The sequence below is a fragment of the Pongo pygmaeus genome, chromosome 9 (assembly GCF_028885625.2).
Source record: "Pongo pygmaeus isolate AG05252 chromosome 9, NHGRI_mPonPyg2-v2.0_pri, whole genome shotgun sequence".
NCBI lineage: Eukaryota > Metazoa > Chordata > Mammalia > Primates > Hominidae > Pongo > Pongo pygmaeus.
This window is the reverse complement of record NC_072382.2, coordinates 78,796,489-78,822,177: the sequence shown is the minus strand read 5'-3', so window position 1 is coordinate 78,822,177 and position 25,689 is coordinate 78,796,489. Positions and strand designations below refer to the sequence as shown.

General features: G+C 42.7%; 2 protein-coding genes across 7 annotated transcripts in view; one reads left to right on the top strand and one right to left on the bottom strand.

Moving 5' to 3' along the window:
* The window catches only part of AAMDC (adipogenesis associated Mth938 domain containing), a 69,379-nt gene that overhangs the window by 24,850 nt on the left and 18,840 nt on the right, over window positions 1-25,689 (bottom strand). For 3 of the 6 annotated variants that reach the window (XM_054437851.2, XM_054437850.2, XM_063672103.1), the window contains 2 exons: window positions 24,684-24,725; window positions 23,125-23,274 (listed from right to left, as the gene is read on the bottom strand). In XM_054437851.2, the coding sequence (XP_054293826.1) occupies window positions 23,125-23,256 (132 nt within the window). In that variant the 5' untranslated portion in view covers window positions 23,257-23,274; window positions 24,684-24,725. Of the gene's footprint in view, window positions 1-23,124; window positions 23,275-24,519; window positions 24,726-25,689 lie in introns of all 6 variants that reach the window. The other 3 variants (XM_054437847.2, XM_054437848.2, XM_063672104.1) reach the window with 3 other exon arrangements.
* LOC129007247 (uncharacterized) lies at window positions 3,723-9,534 on the top strand. Its single transcript, XM_054437845.2, has one exon. The coding sequence runs from the start codon at window positions 5,922-5,924 to the stop codon at window positions 6,885-6,887; it is 966 nt and encodes a 321-aa protein (XP_054293820.1). The 5' UTR covers window positions 3,723-5,921; the 3' UTR covers window positions 6,888-9,534.

The window sequence follows — 25,689 nt, the reverse complement described above, 5'->3', positions numbered from 1 at the left end:
TCTGTCACATGATCTAAGGTGGTAAAAGCTTATTGTTTTTTCTGTGGGGGAAGCTATTAATTGTGGAAAAATGTCCAGCTAATATCCATTATGCCAGCTAAACAACAAAATGGCATCCTGTCTGTCTTGAATATTTCTCCCTATTTCATGCTAACTTTAAAAAGAAAACATTCCTAAACTACTCTTCCAAAGAAGTATTTCCTTCTGCCAAAATTAAGTGAGCATAAATGGGTAGTAGCAATGCTATCATCTGGCTGTATTGCTGATAAAAGCAGATTCTGTGAGTGAAGGCTAAAGGATCTCTGGAATCTATCCCCTGTGGACACTGCCTGAGTCACATTCTCATTATTGCTTGTCTGAATTAACAGGCTGTTAAATAATCTTGCTGCCTCTGCCAGGGCAGAGGCCTGTTTTTGTGCTACAGGCCCCTCTGGCAGTCTATTGAGGCCGATGGTCCCCTTCTCAGAATAATGTTTTAGAATACACAAAAGAAGATATGTAAGATTATAGAGGAAACATTTCATACAAGTGGAATTATCAAAATATTAACAACAAACTTTTGGTCTAGTATTATATGTGCTTCTTTATTAGTTTAGGAAAATGGAAATATTTTCCGAAAGTCTGCTAGCCAACTTACCCTCCCATCTCATAATGGCAGATGACTAGTTGTTCTTTCAAAAACCATTCTGCCCATTTTCTGGGACACATAGCTGATAAGCTAGACTCTCCGTTTTCTGTACTTCTTGCAGTTAAGTGTGGTCATGTGACTGTGCTGTCACTAATATAAAATTCAATGGAACGTGAGCAGAAGAAATGATTTCATATCTAGGTTTGGCATGAGCTTTTCTTCTCTTTCCTCTTCCTTGCAAGTTAGAGCCCTGCCATGCCTACAACTGGTTCTTACAATTCAAATGTTCTAGGAGATGGTAGAGCAACAGAAAGAAAAAACCTAGGCCCCTAAATGAACCTGTGCTATCCACATCTCTCCCACCCTACCACCAGTTTGGACTGGCCACAATAATTTATGAGAGAAAGACACTTCTATCTTCTTTATGCTACTGAATTTTGAGATTTCTATTACAACACCTTGGCCTTCACACTAAGTAATCACGCTAAGTAATCCATTACTAAACTAAACCACGACTAGTTAGGCAAATCATGTGCGGTAGAATGAATGTTGGGGACTCAACCACATTGACACTATGTCTAATTTGCAAAATATATACAAGGGAGACATATTATAGGGGCCTTTACCTTATGGGAATTCAACTATATGGGTCCAGAGTAGGAGAGAGTAAGAACTATGGAAATAGAGTAATTCAGTCATTCTTTTTTGTTTTTGAGACAGGGTCTCCCTCTGTCACTGAGGCTGGAGGGCAGTGGTTCAATCAGGGCTTACTGCAGCCTCAATCTCCCAGGCCCAAGTGATCCTCCCACCTCAGCCTCCCAAGTAGTTGGGAATACAGATATGCCACCATGCCTGGCTAATTTTTTAACTTTCTGTAGCGACGAGGTCTCTCTGTATTGCCCAGGCTTGTCTTGAACTCCTAGGCTCAAACAATCCTCCTATCTTGGCCTCCCAACGTGTTGAGATTACAGGTGTGAGCCACTGTGCCTGGCAATTCAGTCATTCTATTCAAGAAACATATGCCCTGGATTGTACATGAGATAGCAGACAAGTATCTACTATTCCTTCTATGTCAATTTCATAGTTGCTGCTTCCAATATGAACCTTTGACTCACTGAGTGTATTTCTAGTGTTTAGAACTACAGTATGCATTTTTTCATATAATATACATCCTAAATGCAAGGCAACTAATTAATCTGGTTCTCAATCAAGAATAACCACTATGTTCTTTTTTTTATTTTTTATTTTTGAGATGGCGTCTTGCTCTGTTGCCCAGGCTGGAGTGCAGTGGCTTGATCTTGGCTCACTGCAACCTCTGACTCCTGGGTTCAAGCGATTCTCCCTGCCTCAGCCTATATAGCTGGGATTACAGGCATGTGCCACCACGCCTGGCTAATTTTTTTATTTTTAGTAGAGATGGGCCCAAGAATAATCATTATGTTCTAACATTAAAGGGATCATCTTGGCCAGGAGTGGTGGCTCATGCCTGTAATCCCAACACTTTGGGAGGCCGAGGCGGGCATATCACCTGAAGTCAGGAGTTTGAGACCAGCCTGGCAAACATAGTGAAACTCCATCTCCACTAAAAATACCAAAATTAGCTGGGCGTGGTAGCAGCCACCTGTAATTCTAGCTACTCGGGAGGCTGAGGCAGGAGAATCGCTTAAACATGGGAGGCAGAGGTTGCAGTGAGCCAGGATCGCACCACTGAACTCCAGCCTGGACGACAAGAGCGAAACTCTGTCTCAAAAAAAAGGGATCATCTTAAAGGATTTAAACTATTTGCAAATTTTATCATAATTGCTGACTTTAAAATTTTAATCCCATAATAAGAGTCAAGTCCGCCATATTAGCTGCAATAATAAGAGTTATAGGGGTAGGCAGAGAGGCTCACACCTGTAATCTCAGTGCTTTGAGGGGCTGAGGCAGGAGGGTCGCTTGAGGCCAGGAGTTTGAGACCAGCCTGGGCAACATAGTGAGACTTCGTCTCTATAAAAAATCAGCCAGGTGCAGTGGCTCATGCCTACAATCCCAGCACTTTGGGAGGCCAAGGTAGGTGGATCTGTTGAGGCCAGGAGTTCAAGACCATCCTGGCCAACATAGTGAAACCCTGTCTCTACTAAAATTACAAAAATTAGCCAGGCGTAGTGGCACATGCCTGTAATCCCAGCTACTCAGGAGGCTGAGGAACAAGAATTGCTTAAACGCGGGCTACCCTCTTTGGGTCCCCTCCCTTTGTATGGGAGCTCTGTTTTCACTCTATTAAATCTTGCAAATGCACTCTTCTGGTCCATGTTTGTTACGGCTCGAACTGAGCTTTCGCTCACCGTCCACCACTGCTGTTTGCCGCCGTCACAGACCCGCCGCTGACTTCCATCCCTCTGGATCCGGCAGGGTGTCCGCTGTGTTCCTGAGCGCCCATTGCCGCTCCCGATTGGGCTAAAGGCTTGCGATTGTTCCTGCATGGCTAAGTGCCCGGGTTCGTCCTAATCGAGCTGAACACTAGTCACTGTGTTCCACGGTTCTCTTCCGTGACCCACGGCTTCTAATAGGGCTATAACACTCACAGCATGGCCCAAGATTCCATTCTTTGGAATCCGTGAGGCCAAGCACCCCTGGTCAGAGAACATGAGGCTTGCCACCATCTTGGAAAGCAGCCCGCCACCACATTAGGAGCTCTGGGAGCAAGGACCCCCCGGTAACATTTGGCAACCATGAAGGGACCTCCAAAGCGATGGGAAACATTCCCCCCAAGGCAAAAACGCCCCTAAGATATATTCTGGAGAATTGGGACCAATTTGACTCTCAGACACTAAGAAAGAAACGACTTATATTTTTCTGCAGTACCACCTGGCCATGATATCCTCTTCAAGGGGGAGAAACCTGGCCTCCTGAGGGAAGTATAAATTATAACACCATCTTACACCTAGACCTCTTTTGTAGAAAAGAAGGAAGAGTGAAGTGCCATATGTATAAACTTTCTTTTCATTAAGAGACAACTCGCAATTATGTAAAAAGTGTGATTTATGCCCTACAGGAAGCCCTCGAGTCTACCTCCCTACTCCAGTGTCCCCCCAACTCCTCCCCCAACTAATAAGGATACCCGTTCAACCCAAACGATCCAAAAGGAGATAAACAAAGGGGTAAACAATGAACCAAAGAGTGCCAATGTTCCCCAATTATGCCCCCTCCAAGCGGTGGGAGGAGGAGAATTCGGCCCAGCCAGAGTGCACGTACCTTTTTCTCTCTCAGACTTGAAGCAAATTAAAATAGACCTAGGTGAATTCTCAGATAACCTTGATGGCTATATTGATGTTTTACAAGGGTTAGGACAATCCTCTGATCTGACATGGAGAGATATAATGTTACTGCTAAATCAGACACTAACCCCAAATGAGAGAAGTGCCGCCATAACTGCAGCCCGAGAGTTTGGCGATCTCTGGTATCTCAGGTCAATGATAGGATGACAACAGAGGAAAGAGAACGATTCCCCACAGGCCAGCAGGCAGTTCCCAGTGTAGACCCTCACTGGGACACAGAATCAGAGCATGGAGATTGGTGCTGCAGACATTTGCTAACTTGCATGCTAGGACTAAGGAAAACTAGGAAGAAGCCTATGAATTATTCAATGATGTCCACTATAACACAGGGGAAGGAAGAAAATCCTACCGCCTTTCTGGAGAGACTAAGGGAGGCATTGAGGAAGCATACCTCTCTGTCACCTGACTCTATTGAAGGCCAACTAATCTTAAAAGATAAGTTTATCACTCAGTCAGCTGCAGACATTAGAAAAAACTTCAAAAAACTTAGAAACCCTATTGAACTTGGCAACCTTGGTTTTTCATAATAGAGATCAGGAGGAGCAGGCAGAACGGGACAAACGGGATAAAAAAAAGGCCACCGCTTTAGTCATGGCCCTCAGGCAAGCGGACTTTGGAGGCTCTGGAACACGGAAAGGCTAGGGAAATCGAATGCCTAATAGGGCTTGCTTCCAGTGCGGTCTACAAGGACACTTTAAAAAAGATGGTCCACATAGAAATAAGCCGCCCCCTCGTCCATGCCCTTTACGTCAAGGGAATCGCTGGAAGGCCCACTGCCCCGGGGGATGAAGGTCCTCTGAGTCAGAAGCCACTAACCAGATGATCCAGCAGCAGGACTGAGGGTGCCCAGGGCAAGTGCCAGCGCATGCCATCACCCTCACAGAGCCCGGGTATACTTGACCTTTGAGGGCCAGGCGGTTAACTGTCTCTTGGACAGTCTTCTCAGTCTTACTGAGGCCTTCTCAGTCTTACTCTCCTGTCCTGGACAACTATCCTCCAGATCTGTCACTATCAAAGGGGTCCTAGGACAGCCAGTCAGTAGATACTTCTCTCTCAGCTACTAAGTTGTGACTGGGGAACTTTACTCTTTTCACATGCTTTTCTAATTATGCCTGAAAGCCCCACTCCCTTGTTAGGGAGAGACATTCTAGCAAAAGCAGGGGCTATTATACACCTGAACATAGGAGAAGGAACACCCTTTTGTTGTCCCCTGCTTGAGGAAGGAATTAATCCTGAAGTCTGGGCAACAGAAGGACAATATAGATGAGCAAAAAATGCCCATCCTGTTCAAATTAAACTAAAGGATTCCGCCTCCTTTCCCTACCAAAGGCAGTACCCCCTTAGACCCGAGGCCCAACAAGGACTCGAGAAAATTGTTAAGAACCTAAAAGCCCACGGCCTAGTAAAACCATGCAATAGCCCCTGCAATACTCCAATTTTAGGGGTATAGAAACCCAACAGACAGTGGACGTTAGTGCAAGATCTCAGGATTATCAATGAGGCCTTTGTCCCTTTATACCCAGCTGCACCTAACCGTTGTACTCTGCTTTCCCAAATACCAGAGGAAGCAGAGTGGTTTACAGTCTTGGACCTTAAGGATGCCTTTTTCTGCATTCCTGTACATCCTGACTCTCAATTCTTCTTTGCCTTTGAAGATCCTTCAAACCCAACGTCTCAACTCACCTGGACTGTTTTACCCCAAGGGTTCGGGACAGCCCCCATCTATTTGGCCAGGCATTAGCCCAAGACTTGAGCCAGTTCACACACCTGGACACTCTTGTCCTTTGGTACATGGATGATTTACTTTTAGCTGCCCTTTCAGAAACCTTGTGCCATCAAGCCACCCAAGCGCTCTTAAATTTCCTCGCCACCTGTGGCTACAAGGTTTCCAAACCAAAGGCTCAGCTCTGCTCACAGCAGGCTAAATACTTAGGGCTAAAATTATCCTAAGGCACCAGGGCCCTCAGTGAGGAATGTACCCAGCCCATACTGGCTTATCCTCATCCCAGACCCTAAAGCAACTAAGAGGGTTCCTTGGCATAATAGGCTTCTGCCAAATATGGATTCCCTGGTATGGTGAAATAGCCAGGCCATTATATACACTAATTAAGGAAACTCAGAAAGCCAATACCCATTTAGTAAGATGCACACCTGAAGCAGAAGCAGCTTTCCAGGCCCTAAAGAAGGCCCTAACCCAAGCCCCAGTGTTAAGCTTGCCAACGGGGCAAGACTTTGTATATGTCACAGAAAAAACAGGGATAGCTCTAGGAGTCCTTACACATGTCCGAGAGACAAGCTTGCAACCTGTGGCATACCTGAGTAAGAAAACTGATGTAGTGGCAAAGGGTTGGCCTCATTGTTTATGGGTAATGGCAGCAATAGCAGTCTTAGTATCTAAAGCAGTTAAAATAATACAGGAAAGAGATCTTACTGTGTGGACATCTCATGATGTGAACGGCATACTCACTGCTAAAGGAGACTTGTGGCTGTCAGACAACTGTTTACTTAAATATCAGGCTCTATTACTTGAAGGGCCAGTGCTGCGACTGCGCACATGTGCAACTCTTAACCCAGCCACGTTTCTTCCAGACAATGAAGAAAAGATAGAACGTAACTGTCAACAAGTAATTGCTCAAACCTATGCCACTCGAGGGGACCTTTTAGAGGTTCCCTTGACTGATCCCGACCTCAACTTGTATACTGATGGAAGTTCCTTTGTAGAAAAAGGACTTCAAAACGCGGGGTATGCAGTGGTCAGTGATAATGGAATACTTGAAAGTAATCCCCTCACTCCAGGAACTAGTGCTCAGCTGGCAGAACTAATAGCCCTTACTCAGGCACTAGAATTAGGAGAAGGAAAAAGGGTAAATATATATACAGACTCTAAGTATGCTTACCTAGTCCTCTCTTTGCTACCTGATTGGTCGGGTGTGAGCTAATTGGGCTCATTAAAATGCTAATTAGGCAAAAACAGGAGGTAAAGAAATAGCCAATCATCTATCGCCTGAGAGCACAGCGGGCATTCGAGCCAGCATTCGAGCCGGCAATGGCAACCCTCTTTGGGTCTCCTCCCTTTGTATGGGAGCTCTGTTTTCACTCTATTAAATCTTGCAACTACAAAAAAAAAAAAAAAAAAAGAATTGCTTAAACGCAGGAGGTGGAGGTTGTAGTGAGCCGAGATTGCGCAACTGCACTCCAGCCTGGGTGACAGAGCAAGAGTCTGTCTCAAAAAAAAAAAAAAAAAAAAATTGTATATATTAGCCAGGCATGGTGGCACACAACTGTAGTCTCAGCTACTCAGGAGGCTGACGCGACAGGATTGCTTGAGTCCAGGAGTTTGAGGTTATAGTGAAATATGATCATACCACTGTACTCCAGCCTGGGTCACCCTGTGAGGGACAGCATTAGGACAAATACCTAATGCATGTGGGGCTTAAAACCTAGATGACGGCCAGGCACGGTGGCTCACGCCTGTAATCCCAGCACTTTGGGGGGCCAATGTGGGCAGATCACAAGGTCAGGAGTTCAAGACCAGCCTGGCCAATATGGTGAAACCCTGTCTCTACTAAAAATACAAAAATTAGCAGGGCATGGTGGTGCACACCTGTAGTCCCAGCTACTTGGGAGGCTGAGGCAGGAGAATCACTTGAACCCGGGAGGTGGAGGCTGCAGTGAGCCAAGATTGCACAAATGCCCTCCAGCCTGGGTGACAGAGCAAGACTCCATCTCAAAAAAACAAAACAAAACAAAACAAAACAAAACAACCCTAGTTGATGGGTTGATAGGTTGATAGGTACAGCAAACCATCATGGCACATGTATACCTATGTAACAAACCTGCATGTTCTGCACATGTATCCAAGAACTTAAAGTAAAATTTAAAAAAATAAATAAATGAAACAAAATAATCAGAGTCATAGGATCCAAGGCTTGGATGGATCTTAAATATCAATCTAGCCTCAACCAATTATATGACTTTAGAGCTTCCTACAAAAATAAACATTTATAGATATTCCTATAAAAATAAATATTTATAGATAGTGACAAATTGAAGAGCTCTTCCCATGATTCTACTCCAGCATTTTTTCCTACACTTCTACATCTAGACATATGTTTTTCCTGCCAGTAAGCTAGTTACCATTGTTTACCTGGGAAACTTCTCCTTCAAGAGTCAGGTCAAAGATCCCACTTTCTGTGAAGAATACCTCTAAGTGAGCTAGGCAGTCTTAGGTATTCCTTCCTCTCATTATTACCATTATACCTCTCTTGGTTCATCTACCGTGGCACTTATTACAATTATCTTTTTGCTTAATTCCTCTATAGAGCTTCTTGAAGGCAGAAAAGGTGATTTATCTTAAAGACAACGCCAGTAAGCAGACCCTACATACCCCTTAATGTTGGGTGATGATATATGCACTATTACTTCATAGTGAATTAATGATGCTACACATCCAAATTCATTTTTGGATGCTAGAATATTTGAGCTTAAATGAAAGATTCTAACATGCTCTGAGAAATCACCAGTCTGTCCTTTCATTCTTGGGAGCTTCCATCTTGTATTCTGTTTTCAACCTTGACTTCAGTAAAGAATGCAATATGGAATACTGACATGGTTTGGATTTGTGTCCCTGCCCAAATCTCATGTCGAACTGTAATCCCCAATGTTGGAGAAGGGGACTGGTGGGAGGTGAATGGATCATGGGGCCAGTATCCCCCTTGCTGTTCTCATGATAGTGAGTGAGAGCTGGTTGTTTAAAGTGTATAGCACCTCTCCACTTGCTCTCTTCCTCTTGCTCCAGCCATGTAAGATGTGCCAGCTTCCTCTTCACCTTCTGCCATGATAGTAAGTTTCCTGAGGCCTCCCCAGCTATGCTTCCTGTACAGCCTGTGGAACTGTGAGCCAATTAAAACTCTTTTCTCTAGAAACTAACCAGTCTCAGGTAGCTCTTTATAGCAATGCAAGAAGAGACTAATAAAGAAAATTGGTACCAGGAAGGGGGTATTGCTATAAAGGTACCCGAAAATGTGGAAGCAGCTATGGAACTAGGTAGTGGGCAGGGGGTGGAATAGTTTGAAGGGCTCAAAAGAAGAAAGGAAGATGAGGGCAAATTTGGAAATTCTTAGAGACCTGTTGAATGGTTGTGACCAAAATGCTGATTGTGATATGGACAGTGAAGTCCAGGCTGAGAAGGTCTCGGAGATGAGGAACTGATTGGGAACTAGTGTAAAGGTTACGTGTGCTATGCTTTAGCAAACAGACTGGGGGCATTGTGCCCCTGCCCTAGAGATCCGTAGAACTTTGAACTTGAGAGTGATGATTTAGGGTATCTGGTGGAAGACCTTTCTTCTTTTTTTTGAGACAGGGTGTCACTCTGTCACCCAGGCTGGAGTGCAATGGGGCAATCTCAGCTCACTGCAACTCTGCCTCCTGGGCTCAAGGAATCCCACTACCTCAGCCTCACAGGTAGCTGGGATTACAGATGCACACCACCACACACAGCTAATTTTTTGTGTTTTTGCTAGAGCCAGGGTTTTGCCATGTTGCCCAGGCTAGTCTTGAACTCCTGAGCTTAAGCAATCTGCTCACCTTGGCCCACCTGATAACCTTGGCCTCCCAAAGTGCTGGGATTACAGGGATGAGCCACTGCACTTGGCTGGTGGAAGAAGTTTCTAAACAGCAAAACACTCAAGACGTGGTCTGGCTGCTTCTAGCAGCCTATGCTCATCTTCTTGAGCAAAAAAAAAAAAAAAAAAGAAAAAAGACATAAAACTGGAACTTACATTTAAAAGGGAAGCAGATTATAAAGGTTTGAAAAATTTGCAGCCTGGTCATGTGGCATAAAACAAAAAAAAGGCTGGGCACGGTGGCTCACACCTGTAATCCCAGAACTTTGGGAGGCCGAGACGGGTGGATCATGAGGTTAGGAGATCGAGACCATCCTGGCTAACACGGTGACACCCCATCTCTACTAAAAATACAAAAAAAAAGAAAAAATTAGCTGGGTGTGGTGGCAGGCACCTGTAGTCCCAGCTACTTGGGAGGCTGAGGCAGGAGAATGGCGTGAACCTGGGAGGTGGAGCTTGCAGTGAGCCGAGATCGCGCCACTGCACTCCAGCCTGGGCAACAGAGTGAGACTCTGTCTCAAAACAAAGAAAAAAAAACATTTTCAGGAGAGGAATTCAAGCCAGCTGTAGAAATTTGCATATGTAAAGAGGAGCCAAATATTCATAACTAAGATAATGGGGAAAATTCCTGGAAGGAATTTCAGAGACCTTCACAGTAGCTCCTCCCATCACAGGCCTGGAGGCCTAGGAGGAAATAATGGTTTTGTGGGACAGGTACAAGGCCTCACTGCTCTGTGCAGCCTTGGGTCATGGCACCCTGCATCATGGCCACTCCAGCTCTAGCTATGGTTAAAAGGGGCCAAGGTATAGCTCAGGCTGATGCTTCAGAGGGTGCAAACCATAGGCCTTGGTGGCTTCCATGAGGTGTTAAGCCGGTGGGTACACAGAGTGTGACAGTTGAGGCTTAGGAGCCTCTGCCTAGTTTTTAGAGGATGTATGGAAATGCCTGATGTCCAGGCAGAAGTCTGCTGGGGTTGCGCAGCCCTCATGGAAAACCTCTACAATAGCAGTATGGAGAGCAAATGTGGGGTTAGAGCCCCTGCACAGAGTCCCCACTGGGACAGTGGTTAATGGAGGTGTGAGAAGAGGGCCACCATCCTCCAGACATGAGAATGGTAGATCCACCAACAGCTTGCACCATGCACCTGGAAAACCCGCAGGCACTCAATGCCAGCCCATGAAAGCAGCCACAGGGGTTGCACCCTGCAGAGCCACAGAGGCAGAGCTGCCCAAAGCCTTGGGAACCCACCCCTTGCATCAGTGTTACCTGGATGTGAGACATGGAGCCAAAGGATATTATTTTGGAGCTTTAAGTTTTAATTACTGCCCTGCTGGGTTTCAGACTTGCATGGGACTGTAGCTTCTTTGTTTTGGCTAATTTCTCACTTTTGGAATGGAAGTATTTAGCCAATGCCTATAACCCCATTGTATCTTGGAAGTAGCTAACTGTTTTTGATCTTACAGGCTCATAGGCAGAAGAGACGTGCCTTGTATTAGATGAGACTTTGGACTGTGGACTTTTCAGTTAATGCTGGAATGTGTTAAGAATTTGGAGGATAGCCGGGTGCGGTGGCTCACACCTGTAATCCCAGCACTTTGGGAGGCTGAGACGGGTGGATCACGAGGTGAGGAGATCGAGACCATCCTGGCTAACACGATGAAACCCCATGTCTACTAAAAATACAAAAAAAATTAGCCAGGTGTGGTGGCGGGTGCCTGTAGTCCCAGCTACTTGGGAGGCTGAGGCAGGAGAATGGCATGAACCTGGGAGGCGGAGCTTGCAGTGAGCCGAGATGGCACCACTGCACTCCAGCCTGGGCAACGGAGCGAGACTCTGTCTCAAAAAAAAAAAAAAAAAAAAAAAGAATTTGGAGGACTGTTGGGAAGACATGGTTGTATTTATTTGTTTATTTTTTTGAGACGGAGTCTCACTCTGTCACTCAGGCTGGAGTGCAGTGGTGCAATCTCAGCTCACTGCCACCTCCACCTCCCGGGTTCAAGCGATTCTCCTGCCTCAGCCTACCAAGTAGCTGGGATTACAGGGGTGCACCACCATGCCTGGCTGATTTTTATATTTTTAGTAGAGACAGGGTTTCATCATGTTGGCCAGGCTGGTCTTGAACTCCTGACCTGAAGCAATCCACCCACTTTGGCCTCCCAAAGGGCTGGGATTACAGGGGTGAGCCACTGCCTGGCATGGCTGTAATTTGAAATGTGAGAAGGACTTGAGATTTGGGAGGGGCCAGATGCAGAATGATATGGTTTGGATTTGTGTCCCTGACCAAATCTCATATCAAATTATAATCCCCAGTGTTGGAGAAGGGGCCTGGTGTGAGGCCACTAGATGATGGGGCCAATATCCCCCTTGCTGTTCTCATGATAGTGAGTGAATTCTCATGAGTTCTGGTTGTTTAAAAGAATATAGCACCTCCCCACTCTCCTTCTGCCTCCTGCTCTGGCCATGTAAGACATGCCAGCTTCCTCTTTGTCTTCTGCCATGATTGTAAGTTTCCTGAGGCCTCCCTAGCAATGCTTCCTGTACAGCCTATGGAAACCTGAGCCAATTAAACCTCTTTTCTTTAGAAACTAACCAGTCTCAGGTAGTTCTTTACAGCAATGCAAGAACGGACTAATACAAATACTGTTCACTTTTACTAACAAATTTAAACATTTCTACATTTTAAAATTGGCCTTTTCATAAATTGTTAGTAATACTAAAATATGGTACAACCCCTAAAAAGGGGAATTTGGCAATATCTAACAAATCTACATTTACATTTACTCTTTAACCACAATCTCAGTTCTAAAAATTTACCCTGGATATACACTTTCAACAACACAAAAAAAAATGTACATGGTTATTCAATGTAGTATTGTTTATGGTACTAAAATATTGAAAGCAATCGAGTACCCATCCCTTAGGACTAAAGTCAATAAACAATATTACATTCACAAAATTGGTTACTATACAGTGGTAAAAAAGAAAAAGACATATCTCTATGAACTGATGTCCTGATTTTCTGTATATATTAAGTGAACAGAATATAAAGAAGTAAGGCATGCTACCTTTTGTGTATGGAAAATGGGAAAAAAAGAAAAAAATTATTTATATATGTATATTTGTGTTTGCTTATTTTTTCCAGAAAAATACAAAAAAGGATAAACCAGAAACTAATACAAAATAATTATCTACATGGAGTGAGGTGGGAATGTGATGGAAGAGATAGGGAGGTGAATAAGACTTTCTAAGTGTATCTATGATATGGTTTGGATTTGTGTCCCTGCACAAATCTCATGTTGAATTGTAATCCCCAATGTTGGAGGAGGAACCTGATGGGAGGTGACTGGATCATGGATGTGGATATCTCTCTTGCTGTTCTGCTGATAGTGAACAGCAAGTAACTGTCATAGTTTGAAGTTTGAATTCTGAATCATGTAAATATTTTACATATTCAGAAAGTTAAAATCAAGACAGACAGGAAATGGGAGGCACCTCAAATTGTATGCCAACAGAAACAAATAAACCAAATTCCGTATGTCAAATTGACAACATTAAAAATGATCATTAATTTCAGTGACTTTTTCTTTCTTCTTCTTTTTTTTTTTTTTCTTTTTTTTTTTTTTGAGACAGTGTCTCATTCTGTTGGCCAGGCTGGAGTGAAGCTCACTGATGCAATCATGGCTCACTGCAGCCTTGACCTCCTAGGCACAAGTGATCCTCCCATCTCGTCCCTCGTCCTCCCAAAGTTCTGGGATTACAGATGTGAGCCACTATGGCTGCCCACAACTTACTTCCAAATTATTTAGTAAAAGTAATTATGAGAAGGAGAGAAGAGGGCCACAGAGGGCTAGATAAAGCAAATGTGGCAGAATGTTAACAACTAGTGAATCTGAATTGATGGTATTCAACTGTTTATTCTATTTCTTTTATAATTTGTTGTATCACAGTTTGAAAATTTTCAAAATTCAAGAAGTTCAACAGAGGCCTTTCTTACTTTGCTATAAAGAAATACCTGAGATGGTAATTTATAAACAAAAGAGGTTTAATTGGTTCACAGTTCTGCAGGCTGTACAAGCATGATGCCAGCATCTGCTTGCCTTCTGAGGAAGCCTCAGGGAGCTTTTACCCATAGCAGAAGGTGAAGTGGGAGTAGGCATGTCATATGATGAAAGCAGGAGCAAGGTTGGGGGAGGTACCACACACTTTTAAATAACCAGATCTCCTGACAGCTCACTCACTATCACCAAGATAGCACTAAGTTATTCATGAGGGAACTGTCCACATGACCCAATTACCTCCCACCAAGCCCCACCTCCAACATTGGGGATTACATTTCAACAAAAGATTTGGGTGGGGACAAATATCCAACTATATCAGCCTTCCACAACAACCAGCTTTAGAAGGTGAATAGGAAAACAAAAGCAAAAGCAAACAAAAACACAAGGAACAGCTAGGAACAGCTTATCAATCTTTCCTTAAGAAGAACTGTCCTGAGCAGAAGAAACTCTAGCCTGGTCAATTGTACAATTCTCTGAGAATCAACAAAAGTTATAGAGAACATTCTTGGGACACTGGGGAAATCTGAAGATAGACTGTATATTAGATATTATTGAATCGGCTGGGCACAGTGGCTCACGCCTGTAATCCCAGCACTTTGGGAGGCCGAGGCTGGTGGATCACGAGGTCAGGAGTTCAAGACCAGCCTGTCCAAGATGGTGAAACCCTGTCTCTACTAAAAATATAAAAATTAGCCGGGCGTGGTGGCACGTGCCTGTAATCCCTGCTACTCAGGAGGATGAGGCAGAGAATTGCTTGACCCCAGGAGGTGGAGGTTACAGTGAGCCGAGATCATGCCACAGCACTCCAGCCTGGGCCACAGAGCGAGACTCCATCTCAAAAAAAAAAAAAAAAGATATTATTGTATCAATGAAAATATCCTTGTTTTTGATAATAGAATTGTAGTTATAGAGGAGAATATTCATGTCCTTAGGAGAGAAATACTGAAATATCCTATCTGTGATTTACTGTCAAATGACAGGGGGACAAAGTGTGTGTGTATGTGTGTGTGTGTGTGTGTATGTGTGTGTGTTTAGAGCGAGAAAAGAAACAAATATGGTAAAATGTTAACAAGTTGAGGATTTAGGTAAAGGATATATGGAAATGTATTATATTATTCATATAACTATTCTGTAGGTTTAACATTTTTCAAAATAAAAAGTTGGGGTAAACATTTCCATAGTTCCTTAGTTTTCTTTGTGTGGCTGCTAATTGGTTTTTCTTTAATTTTATGCTTATATTTTTATACCTTCATTCTTGACCCCTTTCAGTCTAACAAAAAGGACACATGAATGATGATCTATGCATGTTTCCATATAGAAAACTCTTCTATAATAAGATATTGCCTTAGGATAGAAATGAGCAAGGACAGTATAAAACAGAAGGAAAGTATGGGCTTTAGAGAAAAAACAACTTATGCTCAAATTTTGGTTCCAAAAATTATTAGTTATGTGACCCTGGGAAAGTTATATTTGACTAGGTACATACTAGATGTTTTAATGACTGGTAAAGATTTTGGAGTTTATACTAATTATTATTTCAGGATACTGCTTGAAGACCTTAAATTTTCTTATGTTTCCATTCTGTAATCACTACAAAATCTGCTCTGTCCTTTTTTAAACTAATAAAAAAGGAATTATAACATTAACCTATCTCAGAGGGAATGTTAAAAAGGATAAAAACAGTTTGTTTAATGACATTTATAATGAAAATTTCAATTCAGCAAACATTTATTGAGTTCTTGCTTTACTGGCACTGTGTTAAATGCATAGTTCTTGCTAACCTTAGGGAGTTTACCACTTAGTGGGAGAAAGAGATCCTCATTATAATACAAGTGAACTGTGTTAAGTGCTATAATAGAGGCACAGAGTATTAAATAATGGAAGGGAGTAAGCAGCTCATTCTCAGAAGGATTAAGAAAATGCTTCATAGAGGAGATAATGCAAAAGCCAAGAATAGAGGAATGTATAAGATTTCATCAGATACAGAAGGAAATAGTTTTAGCAAAGGTGCAGAGGAAAGAAAGATCATGACAGGTTTGGAAGATAAAAAGAATTTGATATGGAATAGCTAGGTCTTCAAATATGTGTTATGAAATATAGGAGAATGAAAGGATAACTTGGAACTGCATCATTTAAAAAAAAAAACAAAAAAAAACCCAGATCCAGCACTTTGGGAGGCCAAGGCAAAAGGATCACCTGAGCCTAGGAGTTTGAACCAACCTAAGCAACAGAGTGAGACCCTGTCTCTACAAAATATTAAAAAATTAGGCCGGGTGCAGTGGCTCACGCCAGTAATCCCAGCACTTTGAGAGGCCGAGATGGGCAGATCACCTGAGGTCATGAGTTTGAGACAAGCCTGGCCAACATGGTGAAAGCCATCTTTACTAAAAATACAAAAGAAATTAGCCGGGCGTGGTCACACACACCAGTAATCCCAGCTACTCAGGAGGCTGAGGCAAGAGAATCGCTTGAACCCGGGAGTCAGAGGTTGCAGTGAGCCAAGGTCATGCCACTGCATTCCAGCCTGGGTGACAGAGCAATACTCTGTCTCAAAAAAATAATAAAAATAAAAATAAAAAATAAAAAATTAGCCAGGTATGGAGGCAATTGCCTGTGGTCCCAGCTACTCAGGAGGTTGAGGTGGGAGGAGCGCTTGAGCCTGGGGGATCAAGGCTACAGTGAACAATAATGGCGCCATTGCACTCCAGCCTGGGGGACCGAGTGAGACCCCATCTTTAAAAAAAAAAAAAAAAGGAGTACCACTTCAGGCCAGGAGTTTGAGACCAGCCTGAGCAACATAGACAGACTCTGTCTCTACAAAAAATAAAAATAAATTAGCCAGGCATTGTGGCACATGCTTCTACTTCTAGCTAGTTGGGATGATAAGAGCAGGCTGGAGGATCGCTTGAATCTAAGAGGTTGAGGTTGCAGTGAGCTATGATTACAACCCTGCACTCCAGCTTGGGAGACAGTGTTGTGGATATAAGAGGAAACAATATGTAGTAGAAAGAAACAGGAAAGAAAGTTACAATCTGACCTGAGCTTACTGTTTGCTTTCACACGTTTCTAGCTCTGTGCCTACACAAGTTATATAACTTCTCTGTGCTTAAGTTTCTATAAAGAATGAGGTTGGCCAGGCATGGTGGCTCACACCTGTAATCCCAGCACTTTGGGAGGTCGAGGCAGACGGATCACTTGAGGTCAGGCGTTCGAGACCACCCTGGCCAACATGGTGAAACCCCATCTCTACTGAAAATACAAAAAAATTAGCCAAGTGAGGTGGTGGGTGCCTGTAATCTCAGCTACTCGGGAGGCTGAGGTAGGAGAATCGTTTGAACCTGGGAGGCAGTGTGCCAAGATCACGCCCTGCACTCCAGGCTAGGTGACAGAGAGAGACTCTGTCTCAAAAAAAAAAAAAAGAATGAGGTTAATGGTAATATTAACTCATATGGTCTTATGTGGGAAAAATAGAAATATATAGCACTAAAGCCGTTTCTGAAGGGAAACGAATCTCTCAAGTGTGGAACCCGTGTAAGTTTGTGCTCCAGTATAACTTAAACCACAGTCTGGATAACCTTTATCAGACACATCACTGTCCCACATAAGTATCTTTGATGGTTAATTTTATGTGCCAGCTCAACTGGACCACAGACTGCCCAAATTAAATATTATTTCTGGGTGTGTCTGTGAGAATGTCTATGGATGAGGTTAGTATTTAAATTGGTGGACTTGGTAGACTACCCTCCCCTATGTTGGTAGGCATCATCCAATCCATTATGGGCCCGAAAAGAACATAAGGCAGAGGAAGGAGAATTTGCCTCTTTTTTTCTGCCTCACCATTTTAACTGGGACATCTCATCTCAATTTCTTCTGCTCTTGGACTGGGATTTAAACCTTCAGCTCCCAGGGTTTTTAGGACTTCAGACTTGCAGACAGCAGATCATGGACAAGTCAATTTCTTATAGTAAACCTGATTTTATATATATGTATCTCCCACTAGTTCTGTTTTTCTGGAGAACCCTGACTAATACACTAGCTAAAGTGGTTATGACTTATTAACTGAATACAATATAAACTCAGTTCTGCATATATAGATGCTCTATTAACCACACCACCACCTATTCTTCCCATTCTCCAACTTCACTCCGATGGAGCCATTTGGTTCAAGTAGGCTACATGATTTAAGGCTTCTTATTCCTCAGTTTTCTTTCATTCTGTCCCTTCTATATCTCCATGCCCTCCTATTCTTTTTACCAATCTAGGTATATTACATCCATTATGATCTAGGTTGGTAACTAACCAAACTCGGTGTCACGATCATCAATGAGTGCATGCAGTTCAAAACCAAGGCATAAACAAAGAATATGTGTTAGGGCTCTCTTTCTATGTGGGGCCTAATTTTGTAGGCATAACTGTTTACAATGCAGAACAATGTGATAGACTATACAACCTACAAAGTTTCCTTAAACCAAATGCCAGATAAAAATAAACATCCTCTGAAATACATACCTGAGCTTGCAGAAAGGAAAGGGAAATTCCCAAAGGCCAAAGTGAAGGGGGAGTTGGAAATCAAAATGGTGAACTGATATTGAAGTTACCCTGAGGCACTGCCATTCTCAATGTCTTGCATTTTATCACACATTCTGAGACCCAAAAATTCCATCCCTTGGCAAATGAAAAAGATGAGGAAAGCTTTCTGCTCAGTCATGGCTCTAGAGGGGAAAAATGTCTTCCCTGATAATTTATAACCACAAACCTGCTCATACATCAGTTTGGGGTTCAAATTTATACTATCAGCTCAGTTTTGGAAGCCATCAGTCAAAAAATTAAAAGTGATCCCAGATTGAGAGTAACACAGGATACAGAAAAGAAGCAAATATGAATCTTCCTTTATGGGACAGATCCCAAATGGCATAGTCTGATTATTCAGGGTTCCTACAAATAAAGTTCTAAAAAAAATTGTCAACTTAGAATACAAGACAAATTAAAATTAAAAAACAAGGACCTTTTCAGACAAATAAAAACTGGGAGAGATCACCAAGAAATCCTTACTGAAAGAATTTCTAAAGGATACTATTTTCTTTTTATGAGATGGAGTTTCACTCTTGTTACCCAGGATGGAGTGCAATGGCGTGATCTCGGCTCACCGCAACCTCCACCTCCCGGGTTCAAGCGATTCTCCTGCCTCAGCCTCCCAGGTAGCTGGGATTACAGGCATGTACCACCACACCTGGCTAATTTTGTATTGTTAGTAGAGACAGGGTTTCTCCACGTTGGTCAGGCTGCTCTCGAACTCCCAACCTCAGGTGATCCGCCCGCCTCAGCCTCCCAAAGTTGAGGAGACGACGGGGTTTCACCATGTTGGCCAGGATGGTATCAATCTCCTGGCCTAAAATGAGCTGCCCGCCTTGGCCTCCCAAAGTGCTGTGATCACAGGCGCGAGCCACCGCACCCAGCTGAATACTGATTTTTCTAAAAGAAGAAATTGACCTCAAAAGATCTAAATTACAAAAATGAATAATAAGAAAGGCAACTGGTAGGCACATGGGTAAATCTAAACACCTGATTCCAGCAATGTAAAGAAATCTAAGTCAAATCATTAGCTCATCACTAAGGTAAATTAGCAGACCTCAGAAGCCACAAACAAAGAATACAGACTTTATAGAACCACATAGGAACAAATAACTGCAAAAATAGCAACAACAAACCCTCAGAATGGGAGGGGGAGTTGATTTCCAGTGTTGCCACATTATATTATATAAAATGTCCAGTTCTCAAAAAAAAATTGAGAAATATAAACAAAACAACAAAGACATTAAGAAAGAAAGAAAAAGAAAGGCAGGTCCATATGGGGATTGGGGGAAGCGGACAGTAGAAACTATCCCAGAGGAAGCCCAGACACTGGACTTGCAGAGAAAGACTGTAAATCAGCGATTTTAAATATGTAATAGGAGACAAAGGAAACCATGTTCAAAAGAACTAAAGGAAAGTATAACAATATCTTACCAAATAAAAAATATCAATAAAGAAATATAAATTGTTAAAAATAACCAAACAGAAATTCTGGGCCAGGTGTGGTGGCTCACGCCTATAAACCCAGCACTTTGGGAGGCCAAGGTGGGTGGATCACTTGAGGTCAGGAATTTGAGACCAGCCTGGCCAACTTGAGGTCAGGAATTTGAGACCAGCCTGGCCAACATGGTAAAACCCTGTCTCTACTAAAAATACAAAAAGAGCTGGACATAGTGGAGTGCACCTGTAATCCCAGCTACACAGGAGGCTGAGGCAGGAGAATTGCTTGAACCTGGGAGGCAGACGTTGCAGTGAGCCGAAATTGTGCCACGGCACTCCAGCTGTGGTGACAGAGCAATAGTCTATCCCCCCACCAAACAAAAAAAGAAAAGAAAAAGAAATTCTGGAGCTGGAAAGTACAATGATGGAAATAAAAATGTCACTACAGGGGCTCAAGAGCAGATAAGAATCAACAAAATTGAAAATAGGTCAGTTGAGATTATCCAGTCTGAGACAAAGGAAAGAAAAAAAATGAAGACAAAGAATATAGACTCAGAGACCTGTAGGACACCCTAATGGCCACCAATATATTCATAATGGGGGTCACAAGAAAAGGGAGATAGGAGTAGAAAGAATACTTGAAGAAATAATGGCTCTAAACTTCCCCAAATTTGATTAAAAAAACAATAATCTACATCTTCATGAAGCTCAATAAATTCCAAGTAGGACAAACTCAAAGATATCCATACCTAGACATATCATAGTTAAATTACTATGATGTGTTTTGAAAGCAGTTAGAGAGAAGCAACTCAACAAGTCCAAGGGAGCTCTAATAATGCTAATGGTTGATTTATCATTAGAAACCAATGAAGCCAAAAGATGGTGGGATGGCATATTGAAAGTGCTAAAAGAGAAAGGCTATTGATCAAGAAATCTATATCTAACAAACTATTCTTCAAAAATGAAGGATCTACTTCCATCATTACATCATGAGGAGCTCCACTGACCCACTCCTATGTGAAAATTTATTAATAATAACAACAACAAAGAAAAACCCAAACCAAGAACTCAACAAAACAACAACAACAAAACCCCTAAAGCCTCTGGAAATGGTCCTAAGAGCAAATACCCAATGAATAAATGTGTATTCAAGAAAATCTGGCTGGGCATGATGGCTCATGCCTGTAATCTCAGCATTTTGGGAGGCCAAGGTGGGAGGATATCTTGGGGTCAGGAGTTCAAGACCAGCCTGGGCAATGTGGTGAGACCTCATCTTTATAAAAACTAAAAAAAATAAGCCAGATATGATTGCATGCCTGTGGTCCTTGCTACTCAGGAGGCTGAGAGAGGAAGATCCCTTTCGCCCAGGTGGTGTAGACTGCAGTGAGCCATGATCTCACGACTGCACTCTAGCCTGGACGACAGAGGGAGACTGTCTCCAAAAAAAAAAACAAAAAAAGAGAGAAAGAAAGAAAAAAGCGTAAAAAAAAAAATTTGCTGCAATGAACTTAATATGTGTGTCCCTTAAAAATGTATATATTGGCTGGACGCAGTAGCTCACACCTGTAATCCCAGCACTTTGGGAGGCCAAGGTGGGCGGATCACGAGGTCATGAGATTGAGACCATCCTGGCCAACATGGTGAAACCCCATCTCTACTAAAAATACAAAAAATTAGCTGGGCATGGTGGCATGTGCCTGTAGTCCCAGCTATTCGGAAGGCTTGAGGCAGGAGAATCACTTGAACCTGGGAGGCAGAGGTTGCAGTGAGCCGAGATTGCACCACTGCACTCCAGCCTGGGTGACACAGCGAGATTCCGTCTCAAAAAAAAAAAAAAAAAAAAGTATATATTGAAACTCTAATCCCAATGTGATGTTATTTAGAGGTGGGGCCTATAGGAGGTAACTGGTCCTAAGGGTAAAGCCCTCATGAATGAGATTAGTGCCCTTATAAGAAGCCCAAAAGCTAGCTACCTCTCTTTCCACCACATAGGATACAAAGAGAAGTTGGTTGTCTGCAAACTGGAAGAGGGCTGATACGGTTTGGCTGTGTCCCCACCCAAATCTCATCTTAGATTGTAACTCCCACAATTCCTGCATATTGTGAGAGGAACTCGGTGGGAGGTGATTGAATTATGGGGTGGGTCTTTCCTGTGCTGCTCTCATGATAGTGAATGAGTCTCATGAGATCTGATGGTTTTAAAAAACGAGAGTTGCTCTGCACAAGCTCTCTTTGCCTGCCACCATCCATGTAAGACGTGACTTGCTCCTCCTTGCCTCCTGCCATGATTGTGAGGCCTCCCCAGCCATGTGGAACTGTAATTCCATTAAACCTCTTTTTCTCCCCAGTCTCAGTTATGTCTTTATCGGCAGTGTGAAAATGAACTAATACAAGGACCAGAACCTGACCATGCTGGCATCCTAATCTCATACTTTCAGTCTCCAGAACTGTGAGAAATAAATGTTTATTATTTAAGGCACTCAGTCTATGACAATTTTTTTTATAGAAGCCAGAACTCATTGAGATATTTGGTAAGACAGGTAAGAATCTGTGCACATGTACAGTGCAGGCGTCAAGATAAATGCCTCCCTGCCCCATCCCCATTGTGAGACAGAGACTACTCTCCAGACTGCCGTAGCCAAGAACACAAGACTCTTTCTCCCCTCAGCATCTAGCTGGAAGGCTTCCTTCCCAGGAGGAGCAGGACTTTAGTGCCTCTCATCCTGCCCCCATCTTTCTGTTGTTGAGGCTACATCCCAGGTGAGCGGGGTCAAAAGGTAGAGGCTCCCTTGTTTTGCCCAACTTACACTCATGGAAAGGAGGCTCTACCTTGGGCATGGCACACTGAGAACACTTGAGGAAATGCAGGGAAATGCAAATCAAAACCGAAATGAGAACAACACTTCACACCTAATAAGATGGTTCTAATAAAAACAAAACAATGAAAAGAACAATGTGTTGAGGAGGAATGTGGAAAAACTGGTGGAGATGTAAAATGGTGCAGGTGCCTTGGAAGATAGTCTGGCAGTACCTCAAAAGGTTAAACACTATATAACCCAGAAATCCACTCCTAGGAACACACATATCTGAATGATGTAATTTATAGAAAACATCCAGAATAGGCATATCTATAACAACAGAAAGTAGATTAATCATTTCTAGGGGCTAGGACCGGTAGTGAATGGGCACTGACTGGTAGTGGTTATGTGGTTCCTTTCTGAGGTGATAAATATATTCTGGAACTAACAGTGGTAACTGTTGTACAAGTTTATGAATATAAGTCACTATAATGTCACTACAGGGGCACTGAATATAAGAAGTCCATTGAATTGCATACTTTAAAAGGGTGAATTTAATGGTATATGAACTATATCTCAAAAAGACACAAGAGAAATAGTTTTTCACTTAGTCATTGCAGCTTAGGAAGTTGGAAATCACTTGGTCAGCCTCATGTAGTGTCAACCAAAGACTAATATCTTACCTCAGTTCCTGTTTCTCTCCAATCCCAAGTCCGACTGCCCCCTGGCCATACTTTGCAGTCCTTATAGGTTGTATTAGAGCCTTTTACTTTCATTTGCCCCCATGATAAGGAAGCAATTTCAGGGGAAGTCATAAGGAACTTCACTGAAATCTGAAATTAAAAGAAAAATATACTAAATCAGTTATAAGGTAAGGCTGAAACGGTTTCAAAATACAGTGATAGTAAGCCCTGATTCTCCATGACTTAAGAAGCATCTTTTCATTTACGTGGTTGTCACTTCTTCTTTAGAGGTCTAAAAAGTAACTATTATTCTTGGAATCCTGAATTATCCAACCATAGAAACCAGATACTGCAATTACTTATCAGACTCCAGAGGGAATCCTTACGATATTTTTGAGAGATAAAATTAAGAGATGAAGATTTACTTCAGCATGATGGAGTGAGGTTGACATATTCTCTCCCCAAGAAGAAACTATAAAGCTAGAAAAAAACTGTCAAAACCAAAAATTTGTCACTCTAGAAATAAAATTAAAGGCATATACCACAATCAGAGAAATGCTTATTCATGAAGATCGCTGAATTTCAGATAAGGACAACAATTTTTTTGTTGTTGTTCTTGCCTGGAACAACCCCCATTCCACCACTCTAGTTCTGTTGTAAGTGAAGTTCAAATAGGTTGGGGCAGGACATGAAAATGAACAGTCTTGCCGCCATGGCCAAAGGAGGCTTACTTGAGTTGGAGCCATTATCAGTTTAAACAGATGATCTCAGTGGCAAGCAAACATGGATAGAAGGTGGCTCTGCTTGCCTTATGTTGCCTTTTATTTGGGGCAAGCAATGGATTGGCAAACTAGGTGGGATTTAACAGGAATTTCCCAGGGATGACACAGCCACAGGGGGCTTTATAAGCTCTCTACATATCCCAAGTGGACCAGAGGCTGCAAGGATATGCATCAAAGACTTGGAAGATAGACCCAAGACACCCAAACATTCTGGGCTGATGGATCCTCAGCACATAAAAGAAGGTTCAAGAGGGGCTTGCAGAATGTAAAAGCCAGTGAAGACATACAACAGCTGGACTTTGAACGCACTCCCCCGTACACACAGTGATCCATCAGTAGAGAGAGAAAGTCTTACTGGCTCAAGGTGTTCGAGCCAAATGTTTAATTAATGTTTGGCTGAACACTAAGCTATATACACACCAAGGAGAACCTTAGGAAACCGGGTTTAAGAATAAAATCAAGGAAAAAACCCTAACAGAACAGAGACTTCAGTAGACACATATTGCATGGGAGAATTCATAGATTTAGTTTAGTGCTATGGTTTGAATGACTGCACCCTTCCAAACTCATGTTTAAATTTAACTGCCATTATAACAACATTAAGAGGTGGGACCTTTAAGACCTGATTAGGCCATGAGGGTTCTGCCCTCATGAATAGATTATGCTGTTATTGCAGGAGTAGTAGGTTCATTATAAAAGGGCAGGTATGGCCCTCTCTTTGCGCTTCCACCATGTGATGACTTCCACCATAGGATGATGCAGCAAGAAGGCTCTCACCAGATACGAGCCAACTGGTCTTGGACTTCCCAGCCTCCAGAACTGTGAGAAAAAAAATTATTTTCATTATAAATTTTAAATTACCCAGTTTCAGGTATTCAGTTATAGGAGCACAACATGGATTAAGCACAAAATGGATTAAGACATTTAGTATAGGCAAACGGCTAAACCCACACACACAAATAAACAAAAGAACAACTTTCAGGGGGAAAAGTTGTTTCCCCAGGCTGGATGCCATCCACACTGTCCTACAATATGTTATCTAAAATGTCACTCTTCAACAAAAAATTACAAGGCATGCAAATAAACAAAAACTATGACCCACACTTAGTAAACTGAAACTGTTATCTGGAGCTGGGTGTGGTGGCTCATGCCTGTAATCCCAGCACATTGGGAGGCCAAGGTGGGAGTTTCACTTGAGGCCAGAATTTCAAGACCAGCCTGGGCAACATAGGGATACCTAGTTTCTTCTATGTTTTTATTAGAATTTTATTTTTCTAATAGAAATACATTAAACACTTTTTTTTCTTTTGAGATGGAGTCTGGCTCTGTTGCCCAGGCTGGAGTGCAGTGGCGTGATCTTGGCTCACTGCAACCTCCACCTCCAGGGTTCAAGTGATTATCCTGCCTCAGCCTCCCAAGTAGCTGGGATTACAGGCGTGCGCCACCATGCCCGGCTAATTTTTGTATTTTTGGTGGAGACAGGGTTTCACTATGTTGGCCAGGCTGGTCTTGGTCTCCTGACCTCAGGTGATCCACCTGCCTTGGCCTCCCAAAGTGCTGGGATTACAGGCGTGAGCCACTTAAAGATACTTTTAATTCAAAAGGTACTAAACAGTAGAAAGTGAAAGTTTCCTTGCTCCCATGAACCCCAGATACCTAGTTTTCGTGTTTCTTTTCAAAGGTATATTGTGCATTAATCATTCAAATCCCTGGGTATTGTGTGTGTGTGTGTTTACTGTCCCCCTCTCCATACTCTAATATTACACAAATGATAACATGCTAT

Bases quoted from the DNA above. Each gene is read 5' to 3' on its own strand.
- LOC129007247 (XM_054437845.2), top strand. From the start codon at position 5,922: ATGTACCCAGCCCATACTGGCTTATCCTCATCCCAGACCCTAAAGCAA.